Genomic DNA, 17,365 nt, shown 5'->3' with positions numbered 1-17,365 from the left:
GAACATTTAATGTAAAAAGTAGATACACCACCTTCCATACTACCAAAGGGGAAGTAATCCTGCAGTCCTACTAGATAATAGGTACTTCCTGGAGTGAAGTCCTTTTCAATGGTCGAGGATTAGCAACTAAAGTCTCGCATGTACAGTTCAGACCCAAATCCTTCACAACAGCCCCATCTTGTTCCAGGAATCCTCTTGGAGCAAAGGGGTTCTTGAGTCATTCACCCCACCATGAAGATCTTACAAATATCCCCAGCGGAGAAGAAAGGGCCAGGAGATACAGCTTTTGTGTGCACAGGGTGCAAAAGCAGGGAGGTGTGCTATTGCTGCAGACAAGTGCAACAATTGGAAAGATTGCACTTCAGTAACATGCAAGAGTTGGGACTGAGGTTGAGGAAAGGATACAGCCAAGGGAGAAGGAAAAGAAGTCAGAGAATCACACTCTCTGGCTATCAAAATCACCTCTGACTCTTAAGGCCAAACGCTTAAATCATGCTGCTTGACCTCACCATTTCAAATATTCCTAGGCTGTGTCAAGGCTGAGCTGATGTGCTAACTGCACATCAGCCCTGGAGTCAACATAGCTGGGATGCCCCATGCCTCAACACACCAAAAGGAAGTGCACAGCATCATGGATCTCCCCCAAACACTTGTCTCACTTTTGCCATTCTCAGAGATCTGTGGCCTTGTCTTAGCAGCTCTTGTGCCAAGATCCCTTCTATGAAAAAGGGCTTTAAAAAAATAAAAATTTGAAGTAGAACAGTAACACATTCCCATTTTCTCCCCTTAAAGCCTTCAAAATGCATATTATGTTTCTCATGAGTTTATATGTAGCTTCTTCCTGACAGCCTTTGATTCTCATGCCCAACCTCATCCATATTGCATTTCAATTAAAGATGCATATCTCTAGCCCCCACCAGAGCACACCCCCCCCCACTAGACTATACACCCCAGAAGACTGTCTTGTTGGTACTTAGCAGGTATCCAATAGCAGTCATCCACTGCAGTTCTGCTGAATGATTAGATTGTTACAGGAGCATGACATAAACTATTGAATGGACGTGAGGTGTGGATCACAAAGAACTCTCCTGGAGCCAAAGCAAGTGAGGTGAAATAATTTTCATGGGCTTTGAACAGAGAAGTGGAACAGAGCAGGGTTTTTAAGCAATTTTATTCTAACAATACAGTCTTGATTTTGATTGATATACAATAAGAGTTTTAATGAAGGTGAGGCTAGCATCAGTGTGTTAAATACCTCATATTCTATTTACAAAAAGGGTTTAGCTCTTCTAGGACTGTGCAGAATATTGCTCTTTTATTTCTAGTATACTTATAAATGTATAAATGCCTAAGAGATAGTATGGGAGAAATGAAAATTTAAAACTAGAAAACATCATCTGAATTTCTCCAGTTTCAAGAATTATAGAATAAATATCTTGGAGGAAAAATAATTTAAAATTGTATCATACTGCTTTCCTATTAAATATACTTCAAATACATGCTTCAAATTAGATGGCAAATCATTGCCTATTTCTGCATCTACCGAGTATATTTCCACTGTTTGTATATCTTTTCAGTACTTTCATGCTTGGTTCTGGAAGATATGAATCGTATGTATTCAAGGTGCCTTTCATAAGCTCCACAGCCCAATAGTAGTACAGACCAGGAAAATGTAATCACTGATACTTGAGTACATTTCTTGGAAATATTTTCATGCTGGCTTTAAAACCATTTTGACTTTCAGACATCGAACTTGAAAGACCTGTTTGTCTGAACTTTCCCTTTTCCCCTTTCACCCTCCATCATTGTCAAGAAACTTTCAATCTTCACATTTTTCTTTTCTGACTTCTGCAATACACAACCTTGAGACAAAATGACCTTTTATAAAATTCCCTAGGGTGAGGGATCTCCAAGTGGGTTGAGCCATAAAGTAGGAGTTACCATTTTCTCTCTTCCAGGAGCGACTTCATTTTACGCTTTTAATTTCTGGCCTGTTGACTCAGGGTTCCAGATTTTTTCAACCTTTTGGCAACCTGCTTTCCAGAGCTCATCCAAAATTTTGTCTCCACTGTTCCCCTCCACAGATTTCACTCTTGTAAGTCTGAGAGAGAAAAACCCGAGTGGGAACAGCAGTGGAGGGAAAAGTGTAGAGGACATACAAGTTTGTTAAAGTTTTATATAAAATTATAAAAGTTTTAGCCCTTGGGACTTTTTAGACACTGTCTGGAAAAAAGGGAAAGGTCATAAGAAGCAAGGCTGAAAATAAACAAATAAAGACATGCCAAGAAAAGGGTCTTTCTGATGAAGCTCTCTTCAGAACACTGGGTCAAGAAAGGTAAATCTAGAGATACTCAGCGGGAACAACATAACCGAATTCCAAATTATCTTCCCTCCAGCACGACTCTTCCTGTGGCTCACGGATTCCTTTTGCTTTGGGCAGGAAACAAACATATTTTTGGAAGTGTGAGGAGGCGATACATTAAAAAAAGAAAATTTGTGCATATCAAAATATTTGTTTTTAAAGGCTGTATATGAAGTATTTATACATGAAATCACACTTCTTGGATATGCATAGCTAGGGTTGGGAGATGAAATGAAGGAAAAATGGGTAAAATACAAATGAAGCAAGAATTGGGAAACTATTAGTATTTGTTGAAGCTGGGTGGGTGATGGGTCTATGGAATTCCCTCTGCTAGCCTCTTACCTTTGCATATGTTTGAAATTTTCCATACTTTCAAAAGGTGAAAAGGTTGCTGAAAAATTACGATGAACGATTTTATGTTCTTTCAGTTGTATGGAATGGAGTCAGTGGTATTACTTTTAGCTCATCACTTAGTGATAACTGTTTTATGTTTCCTTGCAAGAGACTATGTTCTACCCCAAAGGACAGATCTGTGTAATACATATAGAACCATAAAACCACACACGTCTAACCCGTAATCTTTTTTTCTAATAGAATTTATATTCTTTGGTATGGAGCTTCCATCATCACTACAACACATTTCATTCCTAGTAATTTAAAAAAAAAAAAAAAAAAAAAAGTGTCCTGGAGTACTGGACATGTAATTCATCAGGCAGACTAATTTTATGGAAAAATCCCATAGTGCTACATACACAAGCGTGAGTTGCCTAATGTGAATTTAACATATTGAGTTTTCCACCGTATTGTATTTCCTGCTATAGCTTACTCCTGATGCAGCAGGCCCTTACAAGTTTAAAGAGGAAGCTAGCTATACTTAGGGTCTCTTTCGAATATACATAAACATATCAACTTTTGAGTCGGCATAAAAAATCATAAAATCAACAATTCCCATTTGATGAACATTTCTGTTACAGGCCCTAACTTCGTAAGTATTTTTTTTCATCCGAGCAGAAGTGTGAGGAGGCATGATCACCACCATCATTTTGTAATTGAAGTGGGGTTCAAGGAGGTCGAAAAGCCCAATGATAAATGGATAAGTGGAACCAGACTTTGAAGCCAACTCTGTCTGAACAAAGCCTGTGGTATCATTATACTCTGTATTTATATACTATGTGTGTGTGTGCTCTTCTGAAGGATTAAAACAACATAGCCAAAGTTCTAAGGTTCAGGACATCGCATCCAGCCAAGACTGAGGTCTGAATTTATACTTTAGGTTACAGGTTATCACTTCCATAGTTTTATTACAGTTCAGGGAGAGTTGGTATGTTCAAGGTCATGCTTTTCCCAGGGAGGCCCTCCTCCTAAGTGGCAGAATGAAGCAGATCTTTCTTCTGTCAGGCTGATTTCTCCTCTCCCCATTAGGGAGAAGCAGCCCAAGCCACTCAAACACTGGGACTATCAGGAAACAGTTTGGGGGAGGTCACCATTCGCATTCTGAAAGAGCTGAAGTATCTTTTGTTAAAGTGCTTTCCCTACTGTTTTTAGTAGACAGGGTATACTGAAGGCACTTAGTCTATAGACAGGGGTGTGAATGTAAAGAAAGATATTTGAATAATATCTTTAAAATATTTCAAATTTTTATTAAATATTTTTATTCAGTTTTAAGATCACAGTTAAAGTACTTTAGCATGTTATACACATGACTTACATGTGCAATTTTTAGAAATATCAAATTAAGTATAAGATTTTGAAGAAAGAAATTATATAAATGTGTATATTGACTTTTACTACACATACATCTAAGAAAGCAATAATTCTGTTGTACCATTAAGTGGAAATCATTTATTACATGGCATGTTTACACCAACTCTAAAGAGAACCAAGCCAATTTCTGAAAGCAAAAAAATGAGCAATTCAGTCATGCTGAAACTGTCAACAGACTTAAGACCTGGTGGTCAAATGAAGCCATGGTTAATTTAGGACATGTAAGTAAGCAATTCAAACCTAAGAGAAAAGTTCATAATCTGGAACAATGGAGTCTCAGGTGGTTTTTATTCTTTTTTGGACAAATTCCTGAGAGCAAGAGACTTGTTTAGTGCTAATGAAACGCGAAGAATGTTGCTGAGCGTGTGCCGAGCTCCAGGTCAGACCTGCCCCACCCCCAGTTCTGCTGTTCTGAGAGCCCAGGCGCTAACCTGAGGCGTCCAGGGACATGGGCCGGCCCCCAGCAACTGCCAAGGACCAGCAGTGTTAGTTGGTGAAACACACGTGCCCTTGTGATTCACGTTAGAGCCTGTGAGGTATGACTGCGGTGCAGGTGGGAGGGTTCGGAGGCATTGAATTAGGTCCTTGTTACTCAGTAACCAGTTACGGCCCAAGTGACCGGGCAATCTTTGGAAGGAGTAGTAATTTTCATGACAACTAGTTCTGTGCACAAAAACCAATTTGAGGGCAGGATCAATTTTGACCACTGACTGCAACAAGAAAACAGTGGCCAGAGAACTTAGTACAAGGTTTCCTCCTTCAACTTATTAGTATAAATCCTACCATCGCAAATAAAATTTGGCCAGGAGATGAAACTTGCATTTTTTGTGTGTGAAGAAAATGTGTACTTATGTTTTTTAAGGAAAGCATAGCACAGATGGAGCTGTATCGGGGGAATCAAATATATTTGTCTTGTTGTTCACTATTTTTGTTGTCACTTCTTTGATCCAAAATAGAAAGAAAATAATGTCCCCAGTGAAAAGGACAAGGTGATTTAATATGGAGTATAATAAACTTAGCTATCACTTCCAAACTAAAGCAAAGCAGTCCATCAAACCCTGAATACTTCACCAGACATATCTGGTAAGATAAACTGAACAACTTGTTTCTTAATGTGAGTATGATGTTAGTTAATCTAAATAAGATGAGTTTTAAAAACCCCAAAAACTCAAGTAAGAACAAAATCCAAATCTAACTCTTTGGGAATGCTTGTATAAATAAAAGCAACATCTAATTAACAATTAGTACACTCTTTATAAGGTGCAAAACAAGGTCCTATGTGGGGAGAGCTAAATTTTCATTTCCACCTAGCAGTCACTCTGAATACTTTATAGGTCAAATGTAATAATGACATTTGCTTCTGCTGCCCATTTTCAGCAATACATTGTTCTCTCTGGAGAAGGTGGTTTGGGAAGTCAAAACACTGCAGTGGGAAACAGTGGCACTGAAGGTAGAAGCAAAAAAAAAAAAAAAAAAAAAGACAGACCTTTGAAACAGGACTTACTGAAATTAACTTTTAAAGCCGAGGTAGCCCATTAGAATTGGCCTTACGTGAGGGCTCTATGGAGCAGTGCAATCAAAGGTGAGTCTCCTCAACAGCATCACGGACACCCCGACTTTCCCTTTGCAAATGCTGATTCCAGGCCTGGCGGGACTTCCTGCCTTCTCCCCAGCGAGGCCACGGTGGCTCTTCTCCTCTGCTGGGTGGGTGCCGGCCTCCAGCTCCAGCTGCTGGTCTCCAGAACGCTTGGGATTCATACAGTAGTTTAGCAGGCAGCATGGTCCCACTGCTTCACATTAATGCCAAACGCCAAACTTGGAACAGAGCTATTCGATACCCTCCCTCCCTCCCACACTGTATAAACAAAACGTGTCAGCTTCCAGCTTACTCCTGGTTCTGGATCAATTTATAATTTGCTTGAGATTTTACATAGGTGCAAACTTTTCCATACGATAAGCCAAAGACTGCAGAGTGCAAACAAAATTTTATGAAATGACTTAGGCGGAGTAGCATCTGACTTGCTAAGAAAGTGACAGGGAATAAACATGTTGGAATATAAATAACCAGACCAGTTCAGATGCTCCTTTTTGTTCGGAGTGTTCCATCGCAGGAACCAGAATCAGTGATAATATGGGAATGATTTCAGCATGGCTTTGAGATGGCATTGGTAGAAAGCTCTTCTGACAGAATTAAACAAACATAGTTCTGGTATTTGTGGGAAAAAGAGACTGTCAGAATTACAACAGTATGATTCATCCTTATAAAAGGGCTTTGATGAATTACAGTTTGATCTAAAATCTGGGAACTAACCTAATCTGGGGATAAGAACCTGTATCGTCAATGTGGCTGTGGGACGTTGTTTCCTTCTCCTGATCTCCTTACAGTTATCCAAACAAATAAAAACTTAAAAAGGATGTCTTACAGTATTTTTTTTTCTTTCACTCAGCTTCTTATAGCTGCAGCTTCAGTTACTATAATATACTCTACACACTTCAAAATTACATAGGAAAATACCCAGAACAACTAAATAAATAAAAGGCTAAGGAAAACTGGAACAGTACTGCGTCTCCATCTGAGACTAAATCATCCACTTCGGCATCACAGAGAAGGGCTAGGACAATTTTTTTCAAAAGATTTATATACAGGTTTGAATCCAGAAATTAAGGTTAAAAGCATAAATATCGATAATTTCAACTAGATTCAGAATGGTTTTTCAGAAAGATATGATACAACAATTTAGAATAAAACAAAGCAGGCATCGTATTTTGGTTTGCTTGAGATATACATAAGGTGCAAGAACTTCTTCTCTTGAGGATGCTTGTGGGACAAATGTTAGTGTCAATGGTGTTTGCTGGCAGATTAAGGTACACACCATAGCAATATGATTTTCCAAAATATAAAAGAATAAGATAAATGAAATGAAAATGGTAGATGGGGGGGCACTACATGTTGGTTGGGAATATCTGTGCTAACAAATATTGTTACCTGAAAATGCCAACACCCCTCACCAGCGGATTCAGGGCATGAGAAAAGCACTAGTATTGAAATCAAGACTTCACTCAGAGAAACAACAAGGCGAGTGTCTAAAGGACTATAAAGCTTTGCAGGATTTCTGCTACTCTCAGTGCCTAACCGCTTAAAAATTAAGCATTTCTACAAAAAGGTTTTTTTTTGTTTTTTGTTTTTTTAAGTATCTGAAAACAGTCATATCCAGTAGGTTGCCCTCCCACCCCACCCCTGCCTAAGGGAAAAGCCACTGAGGTTTAGGAAAAGCAGATCAAGTAAGATATTAATCACATAGAAAAAAGTAATCTTTTGTTTTGCTTCTTTTTAAAAAAGGTCCCATGAATATACAGCAATCTCTTAAGGAAATCTAGTGAAATGTAATTGGAGGATTGAAGGACGGTGCTCTGGCAAAAATAGATCTATTCTAACGTGTTCTAGAGAATAACAAGTTAGTACCATTGTCAAGGTGCATGTTCTGCACCAAACAATTTCTGTTGTTGGTTTTTGTTTTGTTTCATTTTGTTTTGTTTTTGGATTTTTAGCTAATTATAATTTTTAAATCACTGCTAGCAAGTGGTCCAAAAACTCCAACAGCCACCAACATTGGGACCCAGCAATTTTCAAACATTCACTTTGTGTTTTGAAATTTAGAAAATATTAATAAAACAGCATCATAGTAAAAATATTATGCTAAAATCTGGGGCTGCTCACCTGATTTATTTCTACGCGAATGGGGTTAAGCTTTAACCTCGGACTAACTAGCTTTCTAAATCCTTCTTCCTCCACGCCCACAATGTTTATGCATTTTTGAGGACACCATTCCAATGCTCTGCTGTCCTCTTTACCTGCTTTGAAGAAAAAAACAACCCAAACAAATCCCTATATTCTTTTCAATTGTTAGTATGTTGTACATATTTTCCAGCACCGAAACTGAAGTAATATCTACAACTATGAAAAGCTAAACCTAGTCAGTACTAATAGAGTCGTTTTTTGTATGGCTATTAGGTCAGATTACGATTAGAAAAAAAAAATCATCATTACAATTCAGTCAAGTATAAATAAGAAAGCTAGATAAAACCTTGTAAACTGTCATCATTTAGAGATCTAATTCAAAAGCTTCAAACTCGAACTAACGCTATCAAAATTCCGCCAGTTTGAAAACCAATAAAAATTATTGCTGGAATCCAATAATTAAAATTTGGTAGTTTGTGCTGTGATGCAAGAGTGGGGATCTACTTTGTGCTATGGAACAAATACCCTGTAAACTCGGTAGCCTCCGACTAATTTTGATTTATCACTTTGCATGTGTTGCTAGGAAACAAGACACTGTGAATGTCAGGTGGTTAAGTCGGTATGTCGAATGTTCGGATAAGCCAGGTAATCCACTTGGCACTGGCATATGTATGGTTGGTTTTATGTCCGAAAGCAACAAAACACAAAAAGGAAACAAACTTGCAGGTGGATCTGTGACTAAGAATCCCACTCTGGTCAGGCATCCCTCCCTCGGCATTTATTCATTCAACACCTCCTTGACAACATCAACTCAAAATGGCTCTAAAAACCTGCAGTGCCAATTAGGCTGTGCATAGCAATTGCTACCCGTCCAGTCTGTCTGGGATGGATGTAAAAGGTCTGTAGCTCAAAGTCCACATGAAGTGAGTGTCTTCAATGTGTTTAGGATAGTGAAGTAATACTAAGGTCACTTCTGAATAATATTTTTCTTTTTTTGTTTGTATGAACGATCCATTGGTCACATAGACCCCTGTGTAAAAATAAAAGAATCCTCAAGGCATGAAAACATCAGTAATCTGTAGGACTCTTCCCCTGTCTGGGAAAATATTTGCCACAATTTGCCCCAAGCAAATTCTTCTTAGTCACTCAAGGCTAAGAAAAAAACTCAGCTTGTAAGAATTGTAATTTTCTCTCTCTCTCTCTCTCTCTCTCTCTCTCTCTCTCTCTCTCTCTCTCTCTCTCTCTCTTCCTTTTCACCAGCAAACTACCACTCTGGTGGCAAATATAAAAGTGCAGAATATATGGACCACGAGGCCGAGCATACACCGCTAACAATGGTACATGTGCCTGCCCGTGCTGCTTGGGGGTCTCTGGAACAGGCTTTTTAATATTATTCTACAATATAAATGTAGGTATAACCTATTATATAAACCATCTTAGAACTTAAATCTCCATGTACAAAAAAGACTAAGAATATCTAATAATAACTAGTGCAGTGCGTCAGTTTTTGTTTTTTTGTTTTTTGTTTTTGTTTTGAAAGAATAACTAGGTAATATACGAAACTAGTTTCACACTCTCCGGTTGGTAAAAGAGACGCTGGATGAGCTACAGTAAAGGCAGCCTTTTACCAAGTTACCACCTATTACCGTCAAAAGCCTTCAATAGAAAGCAAAGCTCCAGGATCATTCTGTTTCTGCTCATTATCAGACAGATAACCTCACCCTCAAAGACTCTGGGTTCCAAAAGAACAAACGGGCCCAGGATGCTAACTTCTGCTTCAAGTGAATCTGGGCCGTGTAGGGCAACAAGCACTTGTTTGCAGTCTATATTTTCCACCACATGGACTCACTAGCATCCCTCCGTAAAGACAAGGCTAGGGTAGTAGGTAAAGCACAATGTTTTACAATTAAAGGGCGCTTCACTGGTCAGCGCAGGAAATAAGTACAGGAGCCTGTGGCATTTCTTTTGGCTGTCCATCATGGGTGAGCGGAGTGGACCTCTGACCTCTGCAAAACAAGAGGAAGAACAAAAGAAATCACCCACTTAGAGTATGTTATCAGACACAGGAGAGGATGATGAGTAACCAATAAGAGCTTTCCAATATCTTGTTTAACAGCTAATGTTGACTTGTTACTGATGCTGTTTAAACTGTTAGCTGCTGCTTTTATTGTTTTTTGAAAAACTTCTTATCTCAGTTCACCTCACATGACTCAACAACACACTGTGTCCCAAACAACCATCTCCATTTTGCAGAGATGAAATCTGAAGCACCAACAGATTTGGGGCAACTCCCTAAGAAGTGGAAAACTTTTAGTCAAGGGCAGTGGTTCTAAGACAATAGTCTCTTGATCCACTGATATTAAAACAGCACCCATTCCTTTCCTCAAGCTGCCCAAGGGGAAAATTCTCCTCTACTAATTGATAACCTCCAGGATTATTTCCTAAGACATATAATAATAAACGCAATTTATTTATTTAAGTGTTTATTTTTTTTTTGGGGGGGGGGGAGGGGCAGAGACAGAGGGAGACCGAGAATCCCAAGCAGTCTCCATGCTGTCAGCACAGGGCCTCTCATGTGGAGCTCAAACTCACGACTTGTGAGATCATGACCAGAGCTGAAACCAACAGTTGGACGCTTAACCGAGTGAGCTGCCCAGGTGCCTGTAACATTAAAACTTAAGTGTAATTAAAGCAATGGCTGGAGACCAGAGGTCTGTGACCCTAACACAAATGAATGAAAACACTGAAACCCTCCTAACTAAAGAAAAGCCTCACAGGCGCATGGAGAGCAAGAGTGCAAGGGAAGAAGGCAGGCAGTGACTCGTCTTTAGAGTCTGAGAAAACCTGCACAATTTGGGTAAAATCAACACGTGCAGAGACAGAACTCTAGACAAGACAAGAAAATTCATATAAATAACCATCATTTGGATTGAACTACACCAAACTTAGCTGATTTTTTATTCTGCTTTTGTTTAATGAGTAGGAAAAAACTTACTTCACAGTTGTAAGAGAACCCTTCAAATTCTTGGTTAATTTCCACAGAGCTTCTCATTCTAAAAAGACAGGTTTGGGCACCTCCCTGACATTCCCCAACAGGCCTACCAAAGACCAGACAAGGTGCGCTCACTGCTCTGGCCTACAGTGGTCTGTGTTGCACAGCACTGGGCTGAAAATCTGTGAGGCAGCAGCAAGGCTTCCAGTGGCCTGACCCTTTCCACATCGTATCTTCTTCAGATGACACGGAACAAAAGCAGCTTTTTAGAATTTCAAATTATACCTTTTTTACAACTAAATCCAAGTTTCTTTCTCTTGATGCACACACACAAAAATAATGTAGATAAATTACAACATTTGGGGATTTCAGAATCCAATAATCACTTAGCCTCAGATACTAGGATTTCAGAAAAACAAAACATGTGTATAATCAAACCTCTGGATTAATCTGTTCAGTCATGTGGGGATGCTGTAAGCACCAACTGTTCAATATGTTCAACTCTTTGTTCAAGAAAGATGAAATTAAAATGCCATTTTTTTACCTTTACGACTGAATATGGAACAATATTACAAAAGCTAAAAGAATTTTAATTAAGTATTGAAAAAAGGAAACAGAAGAAGAAAAAAAAGTGAAAGATGAAAAGTACAGTATAAAAAAAAGAGCAACAGGGACAGAGAGCAACTAGGGTGAAAGCCCAGTTTAATTAGAAAACAAAAGCAAAGGAGGGGGGAGCCCAGTATGGCTACAAATAACGGATGCTGCCGTTCCCAGCGTAAGGTTCGGTGAGACTCTTCGTGACTTTCTAGGACACGACAGATGATTGCTTAAGCAGCATGTCTGAGCAAAGGCAAAGACACCGGAGTTCAAAGACCTTAGTTCAAATCTTAACTCAGTTTAGATGTGGGTTCTTGGCAAGTTAATGGTCTGCAGTTTCGTTAAAAAGGGATCAAAAAGACCCACCCGGCAGGGCTCATTTTAGGACTCAGTTTAATGAGCTTTCCCCTTATGGAAGTCCTAGTAAACACACAGGCTCTCAACGAAGGTTTATTCCAACTTCCTATTTCCTGCATTTTGCAAAACTGCCTTTCGATGTCAGGTTTCTGAACCTAACATTATGATTTCTCCTGGCAAGAATGCAGGTAATATGTTTCCACCCCAACTCTGCTCATCACCCTCAAAATTATGAACCTAGGTGATGCGAAAACAATAGTCAATGGGTGTGCAACCCAGGTAAAAGTACATTAAGCCTGCAGGTAGATGGAAGTCTGGAGGTTCTGCTTTAACAGGTAAGGGCCCTTAAGGGGGATCTGTTTTTGTAGATATTAATAACACTAACCATTTATGAGATTGATAGTAAGATTCTAGTATGCAATATTGTTCTGTCCAATGGGAGATTAAAAAAAAAGAATCTTTTTTCTATGCTTGCTAGTTCTGAACGTAGGTGGTCATACTTTAAGAACATCTCATCTATTCATTCACCCATTCATTGTTTCATTCATCCATTGATGTAGCAGGAACTAAGGAAGCTGGGGATGTGAGGATTAAAACCAGCGCTCTGCTTTCAAAATTCAAGAGACAGACATATGAAGGAATAATTACAGCCCAGTGTGGCAGCTGGTCTCAGAGAGCATGTATAGAAAGTATGCAGGGACTTCAGGAGGGAGACACAGAGCAGAAAACAGGACTAGCGACGGAAGGAGAACCAGGAGTTTGCGGAGACGGGGAGACACACAGGCAAGAACCCGGCTTATCCAGGTGGCAGCGACTGATCCCACGTGATCGCAGGGCAGGGAGGAGGGGTTGGCAGAGAGGAGAGTGGGAAGGTTTGGTGAGGCTTTCTGCTGCTGCAAACTGGAAGTCACGGAAGGTTGGTTAACAGAGCCAGGTGTGACCACAGTTGTGTCTGGAAGGGGATGCTGGCGGCAGTACTGGGTGACTGTGTGGTAGACCTTGCTGAGCCCTGCATTATGATCCTCTCCGAATTTTTACATTGCCTTTTATCGAAAATTTATGGGGACACTTAGTAACATGCGGGCATGCATTTCATTCTTCTCACACGTGTAGGAGTCTGTCCTCTGTATGAGTGGAGAATTATCTGTGCATGATCTCCTTCAGAGATTTGAGCAGGTTTTAACAAGGTCTGTCAGCATTCTCTTGCCGTTAGGCACTTACAGTACACACAGGAAAAGGAATTTGACTTCTTGGAACTATCTAGAGGCTATCTGTGAGGAAGCACTAGAACTGTAACATGACAGGTAAAGGGCCTCCTGAACCTGGATGTGGAAAGGGACAGTGCAGCCCAACAGGAGGGTATGGAAGTTGTGCTAGATTTAAAACTTTTGCACTGAACACGGAAGTCTGGGAAAGTAGCTCACCTGTGGGTAATCCACTTTGAATAAAAGTACGAAATACCCAAATTTACAAATGGCTATTTTTGCTTTCCCAAAGGATCCATTAAATAGTAGAGTCCCAATTATACACGTAGAACTTTAATATACTTTCTGTGAGGCTTTACTGAGTTCAAAAGCCTTTCAGATTTATGATCTCACGTGATCCTTACAGCTCTGTGATTCTTTGGGGCTATCATTATGCTCCATGGAAGATGAGAAAACCGAGACCGAGAGAAATGACTTTGTAGCAAACTGACAGTTAAAGAAAAATCCAGACCTTCTGCCGTCCATGAGTCAGATGCCAAGACGCTTTTTCCTGACCACAGTTTTCTTCCACTACCATCATGACTGCTGCCAACACCACTGTTAACCAGGGCATTTACCATGTACCAGCACTGGGACATTAGTTCATTCCACATAACATCTCTATGAAACGAGTGCCACTTACACCCATTTTATAGAAGCAAAACTGAAGGATAGAGAGGTGAATGATCGATCTTGATCAAGACCTTGCAATTTACAGGTGAAGGATGTAGGGCTCAAACCCAGCTCTGAAGCCTGACCTTGAAGCTCCAACTTAATGATTAGAGAATATTGCTTCTCTGCTCTTTCAGGTTTTTATGGAAATGAAGTTTAGCCACAGGATAGTATATTTAAAATGCAAAACCTGGCTGACTATATTATCTTATATTTTCCCACACTGCTAATTAGGACATACGCTTTTGGAACATGTCACATAACTTGCTCTTGAACCAAGTCTCGTGAACCCCAAAGCATTGTGAAAAAGGCCACAAATCACTTCAGAGAGAGTGATTCGGCTTCCACGTTGCTCTCTCCATCCCTCTTCCGTGCCCAGGAGTGAGGATGAACGGGACCCCCCAAATCCTGGGGGAGCACACCACTCACCTGTGTACGTTCTCCATGGCGGCCACTTCAGCCAGCGCGGCGAGACTGAAGAACGCAGACACGGCTGGCATCTCTGGAGTGCTGCTCCGCGTCTCCGCGGCCTCAGTGTTGTGTGAGCAGTCGTCACCGCAGCCGGACTCGGTCACTTTAGGGAGACTCCTCTGCAGTTGTTCCTTTGGTTTGTCATCTGTAACGACAGGGAAATTGATCACAGGAGGATCACCATGTTCTCTCCAGAGGAGGGACACAGAGAAAACTCTGTGCAGACCATGTGAAATGAGCTAATATTCTTTGTTCACTTTTGTCATCCATCGAATACCAAGGCTTTTATCAAGGATTTTCTGCTCCCACGGTAACAAAACTCTTTTATTAAGCTCAGTTGCAACTATGGACAGTGCTATGCCCTGAAGCTAGGTGGAAGAGAAGCTGAGTTTTATTCAAGGTCAAAGAACAGGTCAGTCTCAGAGTGAGAGGGAAAAAGGGGCTTTGGCCAAAATAAAACCTATGGGACTTCTGCAAAGGGGCCTGTGGATGCTGTACAAAGCCCCTAAAACCCAAGTGCGCAAACGTTTCTGATGAAGCCGTAGGATGCCCTGCAATGGCAACTTGGACACTCGGTACGCTGTGACACCAACACTTAGGATCACCAGCACTGAACTAATCCCAGTGAGATCCCAAGTTGTTATTTGTGTTCTGAAGACCTACTGGAAAGAAGACAAAGGGCCCCCTGGTATTTACAAAGAGGTGCTAAATGCTATGAAAATCTACCTGCAGGGAAGGAGTACACTTTCTAGATTACATGGCCATTATAAAGGAGGAGGAATCTTTATCATGGTTTTTAAAACATTTTGAAAATAGAAAGCAACTGATAAAGAACATAAATGTCCTATACTAGGACATGGCAGTACTATGTGCTTTTCTACATGAAGGTAATATTTTCTACGTTCTCCCACTCTTTCTGTAAGTGAAAATGAGGCTATAACAACTTATAAAATCAAAATCACAGGGGCACCTGGGTGGCTCAGTCAATTAAGCATCCGACTTCAGCTCAGGGGTTCGTGGGTTTGAGCCCCGTATCAGGCTCTGTGCTGACAGCTCAGAGCCTGGAGACTGCTTCAGATTCTGTGTCTTCCTCTCTCTCGGCCTCTTTCCCACTTGCTCTCTGTCTCTCTCTCTCAAAAATAAACATTAAAAAAAAAAAATCAAAATCACAGAACAGAACCCAGAGTGGAAAGGGAAGGGGCAACGGGCCTGCCGGACTAAATATCAGGAAAAATAGATTCTAGTCCTTATCTTCTACCTAAGTAGTCCCACTGTATTCAAAAACCAAACCCTACGTCTCTGATCTTCATCTCTTATATAAATGGGGGTATTTAATGTGCTTTACTGCCCTAACAATCTGCATATGCTAAACAGAAGAAAATGTGCACAAAACTCATTAATTGTCCTCCCATTCTATTTCAGCAATGAATCTTTATTTGCAATTACATTAACCTTAATCAGGTATTTTAAAATATCCCTCTCAAAAAATACTCATTTAAACATTTTTTAGACATTTTATTAGTTTTTCATCACGATAACTGTACTCTTTACTCCCCATCACCTGTTTCATCCATCCCCCCACCCACCTCCCTCTGGTAACCATGAGTCTGTTCTCTAATAGTTAAGAGTCTGTTTCTTGGTTTGTCTTTCACTCTTGTTTTTCCTTTGCTCTAAACGTTCTTTTTCTATTTATAGAATTCATTATGGACCTGTGTCCTTTTTCTGGAAACTGGATTAGGGAAGGGGGAGGGATAACTCAAAGCTGATGGAATGAGATGCTAGGGGTGCTGAAAGGCAGAAAAAAGGCAATAACAGCTAAGATCACTAATGACACCCCAAGATCTGAGGGGATTGCTCAGTGTCACTCTCTGACTCCATTCCTTAACTTGGGTCCGTCTGGCAATTCTGCTGCCATGGAGGCCATGAGAAACAGCAATAGACCACAGGCCATGACTGAACATGGAGAAACTCACAGTAAGTTCAGATCTACTTAAAGATTAGCCCAGAGAACTCAAGAAATCCAGGAGCATTCTCAGGCTCCCTCAGCGGTCTGAGTCAGCTTTAGAGGAAGGACTGGATGCTTTCTAAGGTTCCTTAATCCATTGGTTGAAATATTTGATAATATGGTTTGTGTAGTGACTTAAACAATGAACCAGGATGAAACACTGATTCAGCTAGTATTTTTAAAAGTCTAGGATCTCTGGGAATTTACTTAATGAAGACTATTTTTGTGCATGCTGAGAAAGAGAAGGAGAAACACACAGTCCTAAAAATTACCTTTCTTTTCTAAGAATGCTTTTGGAAAAAGAGCTGTGATTTTAAAATGTGCACATTTTGTACATTTGGGAGTCTGTGGAAAACTAGCTCTCAAGGAGATCCAGAGAAAGAAAATGTTACTATGACCAAACCCACAGAACAGACCCCTTTTCCAATGAGGACCCATACTTTGCTTATCGTCATTTGCTGGCCAATGGGGCCATGACAGTCACCGGCTTGCTCTGGTTATCTCTCATTTAAGGCTCCCTCTTCTTACCCAAAGTACCTCCTGCTGGTGACACCCGGCCATCTGCTGTCCTGACAAGGTGAGTGATCTTGGTTTTCCTTGCTTTTCTCTTTTGGCTGCCCACCAAGGGTTCTTGAGTTGTTGTTGGCTCTGGAGTGTTGGGAATGGATAGGGCATTTTTAACCTTATGAGCAGGCTCTGTGGTGTTTTTGTCTTCTGAAAATATGGCTGAAATAGGACAGACAGATCATATATGATTACACACAAAAACACAAGACATCAACATTGCTCTTGGAAAGAAACATTTCTCAATGTCCGAGCTATCTGAATGGAGAACCTAAGAGTTTTCAAAGTACTGATGAGAAAAAGAAATAAAACACTGCCCGTGATTTTCAACCAATATATTTATGTTTGCTTTGATAAATTAAGTACACAGGATTAAGATGCCCTCTCTCTCTTTTCAACAGAATACTGAACCAAGAGGCCATCAGAACAACATTTTCTAAGTGTTTGGATCTTGCAGGTTGGTGGGAAACATAGCATATGTGAATCTGAGTGAATTGTGTCCCAACAGACTGTAATTTCTACATGTGGTCGGGGTCCCTATTTGAGATTCCCTTGGCCACCTAGTCTGGAGAAGATGATAAACAAGTTTCTCTTTCTG

General features: G+C 40.3%; 1 protein-coding gene across 7 annotated transcripts in view; it reads right to left on the bottom strand.

The window, feature by feature from the left end:
* Positions 1-4,004: 4,004 nt before the first annotated feature.
* The window catches only part of BBX (BBX high mobility group box domain containing), a 282,646-nt gene continuing 269,285 nt past the window's right edge, over positions 4,005-17,365 (bottom strand). For 6 of the 7 annotated variants that reach the window (XM_042999122.1, XM_042999121.1, XM_042999123.1 and 3 more), the window contains 3 exons: positions 16,732-16,929; positions 14,157-14,343; positions 4,006-9,871 (listed from right to left, as the gene is read on the bottom strand). In XM_042999122.1, the coding sequence (XP_042855056.1) occupies positions 9,784-9,871; positions 14,157-14,343; positions 16,732-16,929 (473 nt within the window). In that variant the 3' untranslated portion in view covers positions 4,006-9,783. Of the gene's footprint in view, positions 9,872-14,156; positions 14,344-16,731; positions 16,930-17,365 lie in introns of all 7 variants that reach the window. The other variant, XM_015544969.2, reaches the window with a different exon arrangement.

The sequence above is a fragment of the Panthera tigris genome, chromosome C2 (assembly GCF_018350195.1).
Source record: "Panthera tigris isolate Pti1 chromosome C2, P.tigris_Pti1_mat1.1, whole genome shotgun sequence".
In the NCBI taxonomy this organism is placed as follows: domain Eukaryota; kingdom Metazoa; phylum Chordata; class Mammalia; order Carnivora; family Felidae; genus Panthera; species Panthera tigris.
Note: the sequence above shows the minus strand (reverse complement) of the source record. Positions and strands in the feature narration are given on the sequence as shown.